This window comes from Grampus griseus, assembly GCF_964374135.1.
Source record: "Grampus griseus genome assembly, chromosome: 7".
Taxonomy (NCBI): Eukaryota; Metazoa; Chordata; class Mammalia; order Artiodactyla; family Delphinidae; genus Grampus; species Grampus griseus.
Window position 1 is genome coordinate 62966554 of NC_139001.1, and position 19004 is coordinate 62985557.

A 19004-nucleotide genomic window follows, 5' to 3' on the forward strand; every position below is an offset into this window, starting at 1 on the left:
TGAAACTTAAAAGCTTTTGCACAGCAAAGGAAACCATAAACAAGACAAAAAGACAACCCTCAGAATGGCAGAAAATATTTGCAAATGAAGCAACTGACAAAGGATTAGTCTCCAAAATTTATAAGCAGCTCATGCAGCTCAATATCAAAAAAACAAAAACCCAATCCAAAAATGGTCAGAAGACCTAAATAGACATTTCTCCAAAGAAGATATACAGACTGCCAACAAACACATGAAAGAATGCTCAACATCATTAATCATTAGAGAAATGCAAATCAAAACTACAATGAGATATCATCTCACACCAGTCAGAATGGCCATCATCAAAAAATCTAGTAACAATAAATGCTGGAGACGGTGTGGAGAAAAGGGAACCCTCTTGCACTGCTGGTGGGAATGTGAATTGGTACAGCCACTATGGAGAACAGTATGGATGTTCCTTAAAAAACTACAAATAGAACTACCATATGACCCAGCAATCCCACTACTGGGCATATACCCTGAGAAAACCATAATTCAAAAAGAGTCATGTACCAAAATGTTCATTGCAGCTCTATTTACAATAGCCCGGAGATGGAAACAACCTAAGTGCCCATCATCGGATGAATGGATAAGGAAGATGTGGCACATATATACAATGGAATATTGTATTCCATTGTACATTCCATTCCACAATGGAATACTCAGCCATAAAACGAAACGAAATTGAGCTATTTGTAATGAGGTGGATAGACCTAGAGTCTGTCATACAGAGTGAAGTAAGTCAGAAAGAGAAAGACAAATACCGTATGCTAACACATATATATGGAATTTAAGAAAAAAAAATGTCACGAAGAACCTATGGGTAAGACAGGAATAATGACACAGACCTACTAGAGAACGGACTTGAGGATATGGGAAGGGGGAAGGGTGAGCTGTGACAAAGCGAGAGAGAGGCATTGACATATATACACTACCAAACGTAAGGTAGATAGCTATTGAGAAGCAGCCGCATAGCACAGGGAGATCAGCTAGGTGCTTTGTGACCGTCTGGATGGGTGGGATAGGGAGGGTGGGAGGGAGGGAGACGCAAGAGGGAAGAGATATGGGAACATATGTATAACTGATTCACTTTGTTATAAAGCAGAAACTAACACACTATTGTAAAGCAATTATACTCCAATAAAGATGTAAAAAAAGAAGAAAAAAGAAAAAAAAAAAGAGAGAGGCAATTACCACAGAGCATTTCTTGCTTCAGAGCAGTAAGAGCATGTGTAGTTTTACAGCTTGGTATACAGCTTAAAAATTCTTGTAGTCCTGCCCATGAAGTTCGTGTCCAAACTGTGCTCTCTCTCCCAACAAATGTGCTCCCATCACCTTTGTGACATGTTGCTGATGCTTGACCTTGTGTGTTCTGTCTACACACAAACTAGTGACATCCAACATTTATTGTAGACAATGTGCCAGGCACCATTCTGAGTGTTTTAAGTACATTTCGTCATTTAACCTGCAATACCTCCTAACAGGAAGGCACACTTACTCTACGCATTTCATGGAGGGGAACACCAAGGCACGGAGTTTAGTCAGCAACTTTTCCGAGGTCATTCATGGAGAAGTGACCTCTGGGATTCAAACCCTTGTCTGGCTCAAGAACCTGCCTGCCCAGCACTCCACTCTCCTGCCTTTGAAACTGTGGGGAAGCAGCTGGAGAAGGAGAATTGCGGGGGAATCAAAGGCAAGTGCTTTTTAAAATTGACACCGCCTCTCCCTTTGCCTTTAATTGCGGTGTTCTGAATCACCACAACTCTGACGGCTTAGCAGCTAGAAACGGGATCCACAGCAGCCTCTGTGTAGACAGAACGAGCTTCCCGGGGCCTCTTCCAAGAGCATCTTTGCAGTTCCTGGACGTGTTGAGGGTCTAGAAAAGTGGGGAAGAGGGGGCTCTGATATCAAACGTCACCAAGGTAGCCCTCTGAGACCAGACACGGCCTCTCTGAGCAGCATGATTGTACCCTTCAACTCCGCCTTCAAAACTATATCAGTGACCCTAATATACAAATACTATATATTTCATATTTAAAACCAGCTTTAGAATCAACCAAGCAAAACAGGCTGCAATCATTTTCTCTTGCATTTTCAACCCTAATAACCATTTCAGAATCCTCAGCAGATTACCCCACACATCAGAAAGAAATGAAATGATAAAGTCGGGAGGATGAGTTTGGATACGTGAGGAGTGGAACCCGTCACTCGGCTTCTTTTCTGGTGAATTTGCCTACAACTGAAAAACTCTCTGGCCTCTGACCCTGAATGGCCTTTATCTTAGCACAGGTTAATGGGTAAATTCCTCCCCAGAGGAAATCGCTCTAAGAAGCCACGTTCCAACTGGCAAGCGTGGAGAGAGCTGTCACTTTTGTAAGTTGGAACAAACACTGCCATGTGGCTTATCCGTGCTTAGGGTCTAATGAAGCAGAATAGATAGCCTTTCAGAATTCCTGCTAAACAGAAGTGAAAGGACAGAGTTCAAAAGGGACACCTTTTCCCAAGGCAGAGGTGGCAATTTGCACCTCCAAGCACACTGGTTTCTTCTAAGGGAGCTGTTTTATCATGGTTTCTGGCCTAAAAAGCACCACATGCAAAAGAAGTGAAGAAAGGCAGAGCTAATCTCAAACTGAGACATGGAAATTTTTCCCCTCATTAAAATAATCAGAAAAGAGTTTATAAGAACATTGAGCTTAATGTTCTAGCCCTACAGCTACTACATCTAATAGGAGTTGAGATTCTCCAAGCAATTGTCTTGGCACATGTGAAATTGATGATATATATTTCTTTGGATGGGTAACTCAATCTCAGAATATTCCGGTGAGTCTTAAAGATCCCTAACCAGGGAAATGGCATGCACTGACTTTTAATCCATTTATATTCTAATTTCCTCCCAGCATGTGGAGGCAGGTCAATAAATTTTCATTAGTAATAATGAAGACCGACCAATAAGTCAAAGACTAACATTTGTCTTAGATTTGAAAATAAATTATATTTATATTTTTGAAAGAAAGGAGAGATAGAAAATATCAGATTCAATATTTTAGACAGACCACAAATTAAACTGTAAGACTATAAGTGACCAGGTAATAAATTTTAGAGTACCGTGCTCTAAGAAAATTAAAATGATAAAAAGTGATAGAAAACGAACACTGTAGCTGGGCCCTGTGTCTATGAGGAATTAATTAAAATTGAACTAAGGCTCTCTTAAGCTTGAAAACAGCAGGTGACTGAGCCCTCCCTTTACTACGAATTAAGAAGAAATTTTAGTAATCTGAAAATCTTTGCAGTTTCACACCCCCGTCTCTGCCCTTCTACTTTCTATCAGCAACAGCTTCTTGGGGCCTGGTATGCTGACATTTTCCACCCAAGCTTTATCAGTTTGCCTTTTGAAAGAGTCACAAGCTCATACAAATAGGCTTGTGTTTAAAAGTTAGTTATTAACAATCTGAAAGACATTTTTACACAGCAGCTCTGTTTCTTGAGTGGTTAGGTTCTCTGGCTAGCCCACAACGCCCACTTCGTCATTACTCATTGCCTTAATTCTGGCTCCTGACGGCAGTATAAAAAAGGAGAAACGGGAGGATGAGACCTGGAGGTCGCCCTGTCTTGGGCCAGTCTGGGAGTTCCACTGAGTCACTGCTCACTTCCGGCCCAGGGAAGGCACAGCTAAGGTAGGTGTAGCATTTCAGATCCTCTGTGTCTGTTAATTCCTGAACTGAGTGAGTTTATGTGGGGTGGGAAGGAGTGTTGTCATGGGGGAAGTCAGGTAAAATGGACAAGAAGAGCGGGTTTTTAAACTTTTTAGCTGGAAAACAAAATTTTATACAGCATCCCACCATATCATATAGATATTATGTTCTGAATAAGTGGGACAAGGGCTCTGAGCCCTGCCCATTTAATTGCATCCTACCCCCTGAAGTGGCCCTTGAGAGCTCCCCACAGACCCCTGTGCTACCAGGTTTGAAAGCCACTGAGCTTGATGACCGCTGGTATCCCTTCCCAGAGAAAACCCTCGGTGAAGGGAGATGGGCCAGGACCCCAAGTGTGCTGGGACTCCCACAGCAGTGCCCCAAAGTGCCTGCCCACTCGGAAGATGCCCTTACAACAAGCCTGGGTAGAGCTGGGTAGAAGTCAAAATGTATCACCTTCTCCATACCCCTATCTGTAAATCAGGGGTGGATGAGAGTATTCGCACACTGCATTGGGTTCTGAGAATTTAAGTAAAAGAGACCAAGGATCGACACATCTAACGCAGTGCTTGATCTCTAGATGGTGCTGGATAAATGGTCTCTTCTGTGATTTTATTATTCTTTTCTAGCTTTTGTTCAAAATAACATTCTATACACAATGTAAGTAAATTTCTTTGACACACTCATTTATTGCTCCTTGTAAAGAGCCTAACTTAAACTTCTTAAAAGTTATGAGTGCCTGAGGCACAGAGTCGCTCATACACGAATGCATTCATTCCCTCAGTGAACATCTATTGAATGCCTGCTCTGTGCTAGTCACGTGGGATACAAAGACCCTCAAGGAGTGGAGGAGACAGACAAGTCAACAGAAAGTAACAGTGTAGGCAGTAGAGTGATAGCAGAGGTAAGCACTGGTTCTGTACATCTCTGAGGAGCATTCTTTTGACACTGGGGACTGGAATCTTGACTTGAAGGCCCACCAGGGTGGGATGACTGAATCTTGAAGAATGCATTGAGTGGAGGCTGGCAATGCAGGTGAAGAAGTGTCTACCGGGCAGTGGATACAGCAGGTACAAACGCAGGGACCCATGGAGGCGGGTGGGAGGGATGGCAGGGAGCCATGGGGGGTGATTGCAAGTGGTTCTGTAAGCAGTGACTGTAGGTAAGATGGAGAGATGTGGGGTCATGCAGAGATGGAGAGAGACAAGCTGGATAGGAAGGCAGGGCCCAGATCTCAAAGTTCCTTTTATGAAATACTACAAAGGCTGAATTTTATACTAAAGGTCATTGGAGTCTTTGAAGGGTCTTAAACAGGGTCCTGGCCACAGAGTAGAAGATGTATTAGATGCTCCCTAGTTGAGGCAACTTGCTTGGACTAGAAAAAGGAGATCCTCTGAAGGGACAGAGCTCTGAGCCCATGTACCAGACTCGAGGGTTGAGAGTGGATTAGATGTCTGCCTTCACTCTGCCCATCAGCCAGGTGATTTTGTGCAGTGTACAAACTGCACAGCTGCAAGGTAGTACCCCAGGCAGGAGGACGGGTTAAGAGTTCTGTCAGAACAATGGCAGAGGCCATGAAATGAAAAGAAAGCTATAGGAATAAGAGGTGTTTGGAAGAGAGAAATATACAGACTTGGTCATGAGTTGAGACAGAAGGGGTCATGGGTGGCTCTGAGGTACTGGGCTTGATTGGGTGGGCAGAGGTACCAGTAATCATGGTTAAAAATCCAGAAGGAGTACCAGCTTTTGGGAAAAGCCGATCAACTCTGTTTTGGATAGGCTGCCTTTGTGGTTTCATGGAACGTCCAGCTGGAAGTGTCCAATAGACTGTTGGATATATGGTTTGAAGTATAGATAAGACATACTGCCTAGTAATGTATATATGGGAGTCATCAATATGCAAAAAAAAGAGCTTAAGTTATGGGAATTAAGATCACTCAGGCTATGGGTAGACTAGAAAAGGTAAGAATTTAACAAAGATTTCATTTTAATCATTTATCTTTCATTGACAGCATCTGCAATGAATTGTAGATGGAATAATGACCAACTAAATTTCCTTCTTTGTTTTTTTCTTTTCTTTTCTTCTATTTTTTAATTAAAAAAAAAATTTATGTCCAGAGTTGTGGTACTTGCCATTTGAAAACCTGACCTTAAGTTTCCTTAGAGAGAAAAAATTGACTTTCCCCATCAAAGTCTGTTTAAACCTTAGCTGTGAGGGTGCAGGGAACCAAACACTTAAATCGTTTCTGGAAATGTGCCTTTGTCTTTTTGAATCTGATCTGTGATTGTGTTGAAATGAACCTGATGACTTTGACATTAGGCATCTTAGGAGCTGCTGTGTGTTTCTGGCTAAATCTGAGTTACTACTATAAAAAAAGAAACTGGAGAAACTAATTGGATAAAAGAAGCTAAGCAATACCATGAATTGCAGAATTTCCAGGCAAAATGGTGTTTCAATACCAACACTTTTCTATCACCACCAATTAGAACAAATGCAAGAAGGCAGCTGAGATTGGAAATAAACCATTATCTGGTCTCGAAGCTTAATTGGGATGCAGTCCCTTGTAGCCACAAGCTAATACAGAAGTGTTAGAAGAACCACATTCCAATGGATTCTTAAGCAAGGTGTCTGGAATTGTTAATATACAACAATAGTAAAGACCCTGTTCTAATAATGTAGATGTAATAATAAGAAAATAAACCCTTAACTATCTTTCATTTATTTATTCATTCAATCTACAAGGATTTACTGAATGCATTTTTTTTTTTTCCGGTACGCGGGCCACAATTGGCCACAGCAGTGGAAGGCCCGTGTACCGCGAATAAAAAAGCACATTTGGGGACTTCCCTGGTGGTCTAGCAGTTAAGACTCCACGCTCCCAATGCAGGGGGCCTGGGTTCGATCCCTGGTCAGGGAACTAGATCTCACATGCCACAACTAAAGATCCTGCACGACGCAACGAAGATCCCACACCGGGCAATGAAGATCCCGCATGCCTGCAACTAAGCCCCGGCGCAGATAAATAAATAAATAAATATTAAAACAAAAGGTAATCCAAATTCTTTACAAGCATTCGTTAAATAAATATAATTTTTTTTAAAAAAAAGCACATTTGAACTCTCCTGTATCTTTCCTTGGCCTCATTCATCAGTCCTGATAAAGCTAATGTTCTCCCTTGCTCTTGACCTACTGATACAGGATGCAATCAACTCAGGCATCTTTGTCCTTATGGTACACATGCAATATTTTAAATTTGAAATGGGTTCCCTTGAAAGAATAAACAATCTTTTTTTGCAGGTCTCTTTGGAGTTGTTTATTACAGAGCTGTCTGGACATAGGGAAATGGCCTAAGCACCCTTGATGGCCCCATTCAGTCCTCGTGGACTCTAATTTTAAGCAGGAGTTTTTGTAACTTTCTTAACTGAGTTCAGTGTGTTCATTTCACCACAGTGAACAGCTTTACACGTGATCGTATCTAGTATTAGGAGAAGATGATAGTGTTGGGGATATATGTATATCTATAGCTGATTCGCTTTGTTATAAGGCAGAAACTAACACACCATTGTAAAGCAATTATACTCCAATAATGATGTTAAAGAAAAAGCAAATAACAAAAAAAGAGAGAGAAGATGATACTGGAAAAGGTGACTTTTCATTCATCCATGCATTCATTCAACAGACACTGAAGAAGTCAAAAGGCCAGACTCTAAGAGTTCAGTGTACAAAGATGAGTAAGACACAGCCACTACCCTCGCTAGGGAGACAGAAATGTAAACGAATAATTGCCATCTGTGTGAGGAGTGCACTAATGGTAGAGTACACATCGGTACAATGGTGGGCCCCAGGAGAGGGCAGTGATCAGAAGGGACCTGGCTGAGCCTTCCCAAGCAGAATTACGTCCTGTTGTTTCCTGATTCTTTTTTTTTCTTTTTTCTTTTTTTTTGCGGTACGTGGGCCTCTCACACTTGTGGCCTCTCCCGTTGCGGAGCACAGGCTCTGGACGCCATGGCTCACGGGCCCAGCCGCTCTGCGGCATGTGGGATCTTCCCGGACCGGGGCACGAACCCGTGTCCCCTGCATCGGCAGGCGGACTCCCAACCACTGCGCCACCAGGGAAGCCCTGTTTCCTGATTCTTATGGTGCCCCAATGATAAATGTGCAATAACAGAGAATCACTCTTCAAAGCAATTTCTCAAGTACCAAAATATAATGCTGTGTTCTGGAAAGTAGGACAGCTGTAATCACTCCTCCACTTATATCGCTTGCTGCAACTAAAGAGGAAGAACTGCTTCGTGCAAACATGCATTTTGTACCTTTGCTGAAGAATGGATGTGATCTGCTTGCAGAAATCTTCTCCATTTTGAGAAAACTCCTTTAGGTTCTTGTATACTTTATTATACTGAAAAAGATGCACAGAAGGTTTATGAGCACTTCCAAAGACGGAACTCCTATAAATTCAGAACAGTGCTGTAATGATGACTGTCATTGTAAATGATCACGCAGCTACAGAATGCACACCTTTTGGGTGAGTTCTTAAAATAAAGATGAAGTCTCTTCTGCGTGGATGTGAAAGATCCTGGAGAACTTTTTAAAAATAAAGCTGGTCTACCTGTCTCTTCCTAGGCCAAATGCAAACAGTTCAACAGTGGGGTACATTTGGATTCCTGTCACCCCTATTATTCCCAGGAAGGCTAAAAGTACATTCTGAAATATTCCCTGCATATTCCCCACAAATTCCAAAATACTATCCCTGGACCTCATGACAAACCCTGAACCATTAAAGTGAGTACTTCTTGGCTGAGATAGAAAATGTAAGTGAATAATTTGGTAATAAAATTTCTCCTAGGCCCCTCTATGTCTCATTTAACTCTAGTAATAAGAATGTTATAATAATGAGTTGAACATTTTGGTTGAACCAAACCTTATAAATTTATCTATATATGAATTTAGCCTGTAGACACAAAAATCAGTCAAAAGATTTTGTCATGTGACTTCGAACTCCACAATGTTATTCCGAAAATTGTATTGGTAAGGCTAGACATTGATGACAATAGATTTTAAGTGCCCAGGTGGAGAGGGCAAGTGAAAATTGATTCTGCTGCTCCCCTGACACAGAGTGGATGAGTGAGGTGATCAAGTCTCAAACACACTGTCTCAACGTCTCCATCTGGGAGATGCGATAGCCCATCACATCTTTCAAAATAAGATTGTACACAAGAGGACGCAACTTCTGCGTAGACTGAGTGCCGTGTGGTGGCTCTTTGTTCATACAATGAGCCAGCCTCTTCCAGCCCTCCAATGTCTCGGGCATGGTGCTGGTCACTTGTTGAGAAGGGGAAAGGGAGGGAAACTCACACTTCCTGAGCACCTACTATAGGGCAGGCATGTTCCCATTATATGAATCCTCAGAGCTGAGGCAACCGTTCAGCTATAGCACCTGGAGTAAGCAGCTAGCAGAGTAGCAAAGAGGACATAGGGCACAGAGGTAGAAAGACCTAAAGAAATGACCTAAGCCAGGTCCCTACCTTCAGGGGTGGAACCAACCAATACCTAGGACATAGAAACATAATCCTATAGATACCAAATCTTTTCCTCTTTATGCAGTAGTTTAACTTTCCCCTGAATTTAACACAGAAAGCCATGACAGGATTTGGTAGACACACAATAGGAGCAAACAGCTTCACTGAAACTGGCTGGGACACAAAAACAACTGTGAGAGGGCAAAGCTCTTTAGAAGGACATTGTTAACTCCTAAAGCAAGGTTTGCAAAAATTCGGTGCCTATAGGCACCTGGATGAGGGAGGCGCAGGGCAGGGACAGTGAACTGGAGAGACAGCTGCCACAACAACTCTGGATCATGGACCAGGTTTTTTTGTGCAAAAAAGCTGAAATGAGGATTGGTATCTGAAACATAACTTTTAAAATTTTGCAGTAAACAATTCACAAAATTTTCAACTCTTTGCCAAGCAAGCAAAACATACCTGTAGTGCAATCCAAGTGCAGCCTCCGTCATGAAGAAATGATTCTCCTCTAAGCCATGAGAGTAAAATCACTATTGGGCAACCAAGCTTTCTCATTTTTATTTCCACAAACATAAGTTGTCATCTATGAATGATGTGATACTTTCAGGCCTCCTTCCTCCCCTTACAAGTACAATGGAAGAGTTTGGTAAGCATTTTTAAATTGTTTAGCTTTTTTGTTTATTCCTTTGTTACCTAAACACTTTCACTAAATTGTCCCTTAAGGCTTTCATTTTCTTCCCATAACACCAAATAACATCCAATAAAACACACGTAGGTATCATGAGAAGAAAATAGAGACATGTTGGGCAGGCACATGCCCTTGGAATAAAGTCATTTCTCAGCCCCTCTCACCCGTAGCTGTAGTAGCCATGTGACTAAATGCTTCCCAAAGAGGTATGGGTGAAAGTTTTGTGTTGGGTTTTAGTGAAAATTCCTTCCTCCTTTCTCCTGAAACCTGGACTTAAAATGACAGCTGATGCCGTAAGGTGATCTTGAGGATGGATGCCACATGCTAAGATCTTAGATCAGAAAGCGAGAAGGAGCCTGGGTCCCTGATGCCCTGGGGGCCACCACAGAAGCCCCCAACTCTCTACTTTTGGACTTAGTTTATGTATGAGAGAAATATAACAGTAGGCTTTTTTAAAAGCCACTTTTATTTTGGGTTTTCTAAATATGCAGGTAAACATAGTTCTAACTCATACACAGTCTTTTAACTTTTTATTTTAAATTATGAAACATTTTTATGTTTTATAAATAAGAATGATACAAACAATAATTATGATACACATTATATTCTCACTACCAAAGTTACAGAGATATTGACACTTTGCTTCTGCTCTTTTTAAATAACAATTTTTCCTTTTAATAATTTCTTTGACTATTTTTGCACATTTGTTCTTCTGTATCAACATTTATCTAATTACAATTTAAAAAATCCCTGTTGAGATCCTAAGTGGATCGCATTACATCTATATATCTCAATTTGAGGAAATTAACTTTTTTATGGTATTTAGACTTCCCACTCACGGGCATAGTAAGTCTTTTCATTTGTTCAAATCTTATTTCATGTTCAATAAAATTTTATGGTTTTCTTTATAGGTCCTGTAGCATTCTTATTTACTTAGAAATATCTCACAGTATTACACACTATTAAGCTATCTTTTAAAATAGTGTCTTACCTGTTTCTCTCTCCAGCTTACACCAAAACAGAAACAAAGACCAAACAAAAACATCAGGGGGCCACGTGCAGGAGAGAAAGATTTGGATACATGCTTGCAAAGTGAATTTTTCTGTTCTCAAACACTTAAGGCTGGGGCTGGGAGAAGATAAAGCAGAGAGTTGGATGGAAGGATGCCTTCCGAGCAGCAGAGAGAAGAAACTCCCATCAGGAAAACTAGGAGGGGAGGGAAGGGACTCTGAGATGAGCTGTCTTAGGACGCGGACCCCCATCAGCCCACCATCACCAGAAGAGGCGATTTGCATCCAATAGTCCTGGGGAAAGAATAGGGTGCCTCAGATACCATGTATGAGGATGAGGAAGGTAGGGGAAAACTTGCTCCTAACCAAAGTGGAAATGAGCAGAACTAGTTGAGAATTTTTCCCTGTCCTGGGGCTGCAGGGGCTACTGCATTTCCCGAACTTATCAAGCCATCAAAACTCTCCAAGACACATTCTTAAAATACTATCTCCACAGGACTAGTTCTAGGAAGCCAGAAAGCCTGGAAAGTTTATAAACCAATGATTCAAAACTCGGTTGCTTTTAGAGGAGAGTGGGTGAGCTGTGGCAGTATGGAGACCACCTGTCTTTCCCTAAGGTATTCAGATTCAACTTTTTTAAGCAAGAATCTTTTTTAAGCAAGAAGCACATCTTATGGCATCAGTTGCCCCTGGGGCTCCCAGTTTTGGATTTTGGAAGGATTTTCCTGTCATTTAATAGGCTAGTGCTTTCTAATTTCCTAATTTTTTCACATCATGATATACATGGAAAATGATATTTGTACTGAAACAATGTGGTAAATGGACAAATTTGTTCAAGGTAGAGGCAACTGGCCCATGAGCTCAGCCCCCCAGCTACACCCCCCCTGTAACTCATCCCCCAGACCCCTGGGCCCTTGTGTGCCCAGGTACACACAAGTCAGGAAGTTCTTCGATACATTATGTTGTTGTTAACTCAATGATCAGATAAGAGTGGGACGTTCTGCTTATTACAGCAATGGGGAGAATCTTTATCGTTGACTCTACATATAATGTACTGGACACTCCATGACAAACCCTGATCCAGACTGAGGTAAAGGTGATATCCATAAATAAAAGAGTGACTAAGAATGGTTCCATTATTTCAGCATAACCCCTTTTTTGATGCAATGATTCTGTACCTTTCATCTTGTGCCATCTACTCAGACTTGAAGACAAAATCTGTCTTGCAAAAGCAGACTTGCATAAACATCAAAGCAGACCCCAGAGACCATCTCATCCAGTGCGTGTGTGTGTGTGTGTGTGTGTGTGTGTGTGTGTGTGTGTGTGTGTAATCAGAAAATCTTAGAACTTATCTGCTTTGAGGGGATGAAGTCTCTTGACGTTGGCTTTGGCTCTCCTTCTCCTCTCCCATCTTTCTTCCCCACCCCACTCTCACCCAGCACAGGGGCTCTGAAGGGATTCCATGGAGCACAGTTTGGAAACCACTAAAGTCCAATCCTCTTATTTTATAGTTAAGGCCGTAACAGCAAAAGATAACCTCATTAGTTAGAGACAGAACTGTGATTAGAAATGTTAAGTGAGCAAATCAACTAGAGAATCTATTAGAAATAAGTATATTTATAAAGAGCTAATCAGTATAATCACACTAAGTGTACTCAGAGTGGTATTACCTTTCAGTATTATGAGCAGGGCAGATCGCTCGCCAATGTCATCAACCAGCACAGAAGGCTTTGCTCTACTCAGAGTCGTGGAAGATGAATTTTTCCTGTTTTTTTTCCCACCTACTGAACTTTTGAATACCCCACCCCCTACCAAATATTCATTCCAGGAAAGAACCTACTGTTGATCTTACATCTCCATTTGAATTTATATTAACATGCTACTTTTCCATAACGTCATTAAGTACTAGGAAAAAACGACATGTTTTTTTGTTCCCTGATAAAGGGATTGCAGGCTGGTGGAGAAATATGTGGGATCTTTCTGAGAATCTAAAAATCCCTTCAGGTAGATAACTAATGTACACAGAGATGTCCCATTCTGCCATTAAGAAAATGCTTCTGCCCAGCACTTATAAGCAAATTCTGTCAGATAAATATTATCGTTACGAAAAAACTTAGTAACCTAGGCAATTGGCACATGAAATGATTAGACAGAGGTCTTGTGAACAACAAAAAATTCACTTTCTCAACCTTGGCCTAGCTGCTCTTTCTGACTTTCCATGATCTGAATGATTAAGAAGGTTAAATTCAATTACTCTAGAAAAATCCATTTTCATTCTAGGTGCAAGTATGAAAAGTTTGCTTTTTTTTTTTTTGGTGGGCAGGGAGTAATGATGACCCTCATAGTGTTAAACAAACCATGATATTCTACTTAATGTTAATCAAATAAGCTTTTGTTGGATGCCTTTCACATGCCAGGCCCTGTGCTACTGATTTCATGTGGTGTACTATTTCTAAGTACTGCTTTTGTAAACTAAGAAATTGTATTTATTAGGCACCTAGGTAATATTTAGAATCTCCATGGCAGGCTGTCATAGATTGTGAGATACATTAAAGAACATAGTCTACTTCATCCTCTCCCCCTCTTACTTTACAGATGAGGAAACAGAGGCCCACAAAATGTGAAATGGTACATCACACATCTCACAGATGTACACTGGGGATGCTGTGGGCCGACATCCAAGCCAGACCCAAGCTGCCTCCTTATCTCTGCAGTGTCCCAGAACCCCTCAGGAGCCATGGACCATTGCCCCAGCATCTTTTATATTAGTGCCAGTTAATATCTTTGGACCCAGGCTGAGCCACTGAAATGGGATGCTCGGGTTGGCGTCTGAACCAGGCTGAAGGAGCAGCCCCACAGTACTGTTTCGACAGCTGATGAAGTTAAGAGAAGAGGCTGACTATGTGGACCCAGGGAAGCCTGCTTTGACAGCTCCCTACCTGGATACTGAAGGAGTGAGTAAAAGGAAAACCTTGCTTATAGTTAATTATTTGCCCTTGATTTCTATGGCATTGTTTCTTAGGAAGGTGCTATTTTTTTTTTTAATGATTAGATTATTTCATTTGGAGATGATCTGATCCTGTTTCCTTGCACATGGATTTGTAAATGATTTCCCTTGGCATATTTTGAGGATTAGAAGCTAAGCTCACAGGCATTAAGGCATCAGGGCCCAGAGCCAATTCTTGTCTTTTTCAAAAAGAGAACTTTAAAAAATCTCCTTCAAATAAGTTCTGACTTTCTCGAGATTAGTTAAAAGTCCTACACAGCATTCAAGCAATCTTGTGTGCTACCCTGGTTACTGATAATTTGTGCATAGACACTAACCCAGCTCTTTGAGGTAGAATGGCCCAGCTATCAGCTTATCTTACTCATTGGAGCATGACATAAAAGAAGAGGTTTTTAAATTTTTTCTGGAGTCTGGTGAGACGTATTTTACTCAGAAAAATATTTTCAAATGCATAAAACAAAATAACAGGATTATAAAGGAAACTAATTACATTGATATGTGTTTTATAAAATATAATTTTAAATCATATTTTATATGCTTTTTAATTAACATACTAAATAATGAGTCTTAAGATTTACCCAAATTTCTAAGTCACACTGAGTGTGAGTAAATAGTATTTCTAGATATCTGTAAACAAATGTAATGTTATATAAAAATATAAGTGATTTTTATTAGTTACAAAGTCACAGACGCTGCAGTTGTACTAGGGCTTGCTGCTTATATCCAAAATTGGAGGAAATTCTAAATTGCAGTTAGAAACTAACACAAATAAATAGGTCATGCTTTTCCCATCGAAGGTCACACAAACCACTGTTTCCATATGTGGATCCGCTGGGGTAGACCAAGTTAAGAACTGTAGCTAAGCTAAGGCTTGATGAATTAGTTGTGTTCCGTGTAACCCTAGGGACTCATGAAATGGAATATTTTGCAGAAAGTTAAAGCTTTGCGTTCTTTTTGGTTTCTTCATGAAACTACCTGTTTCATGAAGCATTCTTTTGCAGTCCACTCCCTTGTTTTATTCTGTTGCCAAATTGCAGCCTCATCTTCACACAGCCTTGTTGCCCAAGCGCAAACTAGGACTGCACCAGGAAATCAACTTGAACACTTGCTGAAGATGAAACAATTGCAAATAAATAAAGATTCTGTGACTTCAGAGGATTCAGAAACCCTGGCTGAAGGAATATCCTCCCACTCTCGACTACGTTTGGTGGCAGTGGGCCCAGAAAGATGACTTTCAAGTTTGGGGACAAGGACAGGAGTCCTTGGGGCAATAGTTAAGCACAGGGAAAAGGGCTCCACATGTCAGGGAGGGAGCATTAAGCTGACGTAGAGATATGGTGATGGGTTGTCTTGGGAGCTGCTCAAAGGAAGTATTTCTCCTAGGTCCAGGTCTGAAGTCAGCCTTAGAAAGGGATATTAGGCTTTTGGTTTTTAGTTTCTGTTTTTGTTTTAACTTATCCTGGCTTCAGTTTTCCTCTCCACTATCTCACTCTTCCCTTGGTCTTGATTTCTTCTTTGGTGACCGTTGGTGCCAAGGTTTTGCTTCCACTTATCCCATCCCCGTCCCACTCACCCACCCTATACAAAAACATTATCGCTAACCTATCAGGAGAAAGGAGAGGAGTCAACATTTTGGTAAGGGAGCACATGCAAGGAGTGAAAAATAAACAAATACATAAATGAGAAAAGACTTTTTGAAAAGTTATCTGTTAGCTTACCAATAGAGATAAGATTGGGGTGGAGGAAATCAAATGGAGGAGGTTTTGCCCTTAAAATCTGTATACAACCATATTGTTGGAATTTCTTTTTACCTTAGACACATGTGACTATTGTGTGTCGTTTTTTTTTTTACCATTTTTAAAAATATTTATTTATTTAGGTTGCACCAGGTCTTAGTTGCGGCAGGCAGACTTTTTTTTTTTTTTTACAAGACAAGACATAAATAAACTGACACCAAGGATTGTAAATGGATGACCACAACAAAAGCAACAATGATTGCAATTACCAAACACGAAACACACTCAGACTATGTCATAATATTGACATTCAGTCCAGGAATCCCCCACTGTAACAGCTCCTTTACTTTGCAGTGAAAATTGATTTGTATATTTTTTGCCTCTGAGACTATTGTGTTTTTAAAAAGTAAAAGTAGGCAGAGCCTGCTACTACGCTGTCATTATTAATATCACTAGCCACCATGACTTTATCTCATTTAGCTCGTCTGATTCCCAAACTCATTCTGCGGGATGGTGGATACAGTTTCATCTTTGCTAAGCCTGTGCTTTCCACATCCACTGAATAAACACAAACGAAACCAATAATTCTCTGTTGATCTTTTTCTTTATGGGTTTATGGCAGCCCCTGTTTATCTGCTTCTCCACATTTTTTTTTGTTTGTTTGTTTTTAATAAAATACTTGAAGGATGAATGCAACCCCTTGCTTCTGATGTCACCAGTTTTAGTTTTTTGGCACCATTTCTTGGGATAACACACTGACAATCTTTGATTACTTTATTTCCTCCCCCCTCCATTTTAATTGCTCCTCATTTCCTAAATTACATCTCTGCTCTTGCGGCTAACGACCTCACAACTTGACCACCCTTCTATTTTTGGTACGCTCCCAGGATTGAAACAAACACGCTGGTAAACGTGTCCGAGGACCACCGCAGGACGGACAGAGCGCGGAGCCTGTACTTCCTCCCTCGGCCCTTGCAGTTCTGGGCTCTAAATGATATGGGAAAATACGTAAAACCCTTGCATCCTGACTTCATTCCCAGAGCCCCGAACTAGCTGCAGATATTCTGCACATTTGTGTGTCTACAGTATGCACGATATTGGCACCACTGGCATACATTTGAAGAATGTTTCCCAAACAGCCACCATCTGCATGCAAATATAATGCTACATACACTCAAAGTTTTTTCAAGCATGTGAGAATAAAAGATGACAATTACCTGCCCTGTCATTTGCTAGAAAGAGCTCTGTTTTAAATTGAACCAAAGAAAAACCACAGACCTTTGTACCAGTGCCAATATCTAAACATGTTTGGCTTCTGAGTGTCCCAAATTTCTTAAGTTCAAATCCATTAATACATAAATCTACTCTTCAGCCGCCCTCTCACACACAGGCAAACCACACTGAGCTACTCACCGAACAATCTGTCAATGGGTCCCTCATGGTGAGATGTTTGCTTCAGTCCTTTTAGCTATGCTCCGGCTTACAGGATGCTGCACCAAAGGTTGGGTGTGTCCTGGGCTTCCGGGATTCAAAGGGCCTAGAGTACGTCAGTCCTTGTCAAACACCCCAAGGAGGAAGTCCCAGCCCTGGACTTTAATCCTGTTTGTTTTCTGAAAAAGCAAAGAATGGCTCCGGGTCAAGAGAGCTGGAGTGAGATGGTGAGAATGACTCCTGTAAATACTTAGGGGGTCAGAATACTGTGTCCTGAACTGCCTGGCCTTGAAAGAAATCCCAGAGGTTATAAAGCATTCCTGGTAACTCAGTCACTCAGGGCTGAGAGTAGAGGGATTCTCTCAGCTTGCCATATGCATCTTGTTTTTATTTTCTGTATTTTCAGTTGTTGTGACACACTGTGGTCTTTTGGGTTGGGGAGGAGGGACTGCTCCTTCCAGGGTTAGCTAATTCCTAGAGATAGTAGACAACTAGCTTATAAGCATGGCTTTGATATGCGATCCAACCCTCCAGAGCTCAGACCCCCAATCACTTCCCTTATCTACCTCTCACACACCAAGCCAATAGTCCCCCTGCCCCAAATCACCCCAGGGCCAGGGTACCAAACAACTAAGACCACCCCTATATAACCACGACTATAGTGGAAAATGTCCAGAAAAGGCTATCAGGGAGCAGGCATACATTAACTCCCTCGAGGGGCCTAACACAACAGAACCCTCACTCCTGTCCCAAGAGGACCAAGAAGCTAAGCTATCAAGTCAAGGAGGATTTTTCTATGTCAACCTCATGTTTAAAAATCACTCAAAAGGATAAACAGAACCGGAAATCAGCCATCAGCAACTTATTTTTTATTGCTTTCTCTGCACCTGTGGCCCAGGGGTCAATCCTGAGATTTCCAGCCAATGGCCGGTTGCCTTGTGAGAGCTGGTCTGTGGGCAGCTTTGCTCTGCCGGCAGACAGTTCCCCAGCCCAGAAGGAGCTCCATCCACACAGCCCAGGGGAACACTCCAGAGCTGCCCAGGTGACTCAGACTCCACCCATTTGCCCTTGATGTGCAGGTTCCATTCACAGTCCCTGGAAATAACACAGGAAGAGGGAGAGACAATGAGGGAGGAGGACTTGCCCTGTAATCTGAGGGAGGGGTCCTTAGTTGGGGATCACCATTCACACACTTAACAAGGTTCTCCCCTGAGCTTCTGCAAAGGAACGTTATCACTGTAGGTTACCACGTGGAGCCGTAGCTATGGACAGATTGTAAAGTGAGGTTAGTAATATGTCACTCCAGATATGTCCCACTGGAGGGCTTCCTTGCCTTCAGAGATGGTAGATAGACTTGGCTGGTGCCTTGGATCCAGGGCCTGGGGCAGCTCCGTGTCTTCCCCCAATTCCTGCTGCGCTTGGTCTCATATCAGGCCCAACTCAGTTCAGAATGGGGAGACTGGCCTCCCTTGCCAACCCCACAAGAAATGCCATGACACCAAGCTTACCGTGGTCTCTGTGGCCCTCTGGGAGGTTGGTAGGACATGCTCACGCCCATACTCCTCATGTGTGTCTCTCCCAGCAGGCTAACTAGCTTTCCCTTTGTCCTCCTGGAGAAATTAAAGCATCTCCATCTTACTACAGTATTCCTTCCACAGACCGTTGTACAGGCAGCAGGGTGTCCTGGCTGAATTCATACTGAGAATCAGAGTTTGGCTATTTGTTGAGCTTCTCAGTAGGGTGTTGGAATCTGCAACAAAACCTTGATTTTGGAGGTTAGAAAGAGGGCTGTATCAGTCACCTCTTGTCACAGTAATGCTGTGTAATAAACAGAAAACCCAGTGGCTTCACATGACTCTATTTAGTTCGCAAGTGTGTGGTTTAGTTGGGTGATTC

General features: G+C 41.7%; 1 protein-coding gene across 1 annotated transcript in view; it reads right to left on the reverse strand.

The window, feature by feature from the left end:
* The window catches only part of NOSTRIN (nitric oxide synthase trafficking), a 69648-nt gene extending 52425 nt beyond the window's left edge, over window positions 1-17223 (reverse strand). Inside the window, exons 1-2 of the mRNA XM_082658769.1 lie at window positions 17091-17223; window positions 8028-8113 (exon numbers count right to left, since the gene is read on the reverse strand). Of these exons, the coding sequence (XP_082514895.1) occupies window positions 8028-8113; window positions 17091-17117 (113 nt within the window). The 5' untranslated portion in view covers window positions 17118-17223. The remainder of the gene's footprint in view (window positions 1-8027; window positions 8114-17090) is intronic.
* Window positions 17224-19004: the final 1781 nt, after the last annotated feature.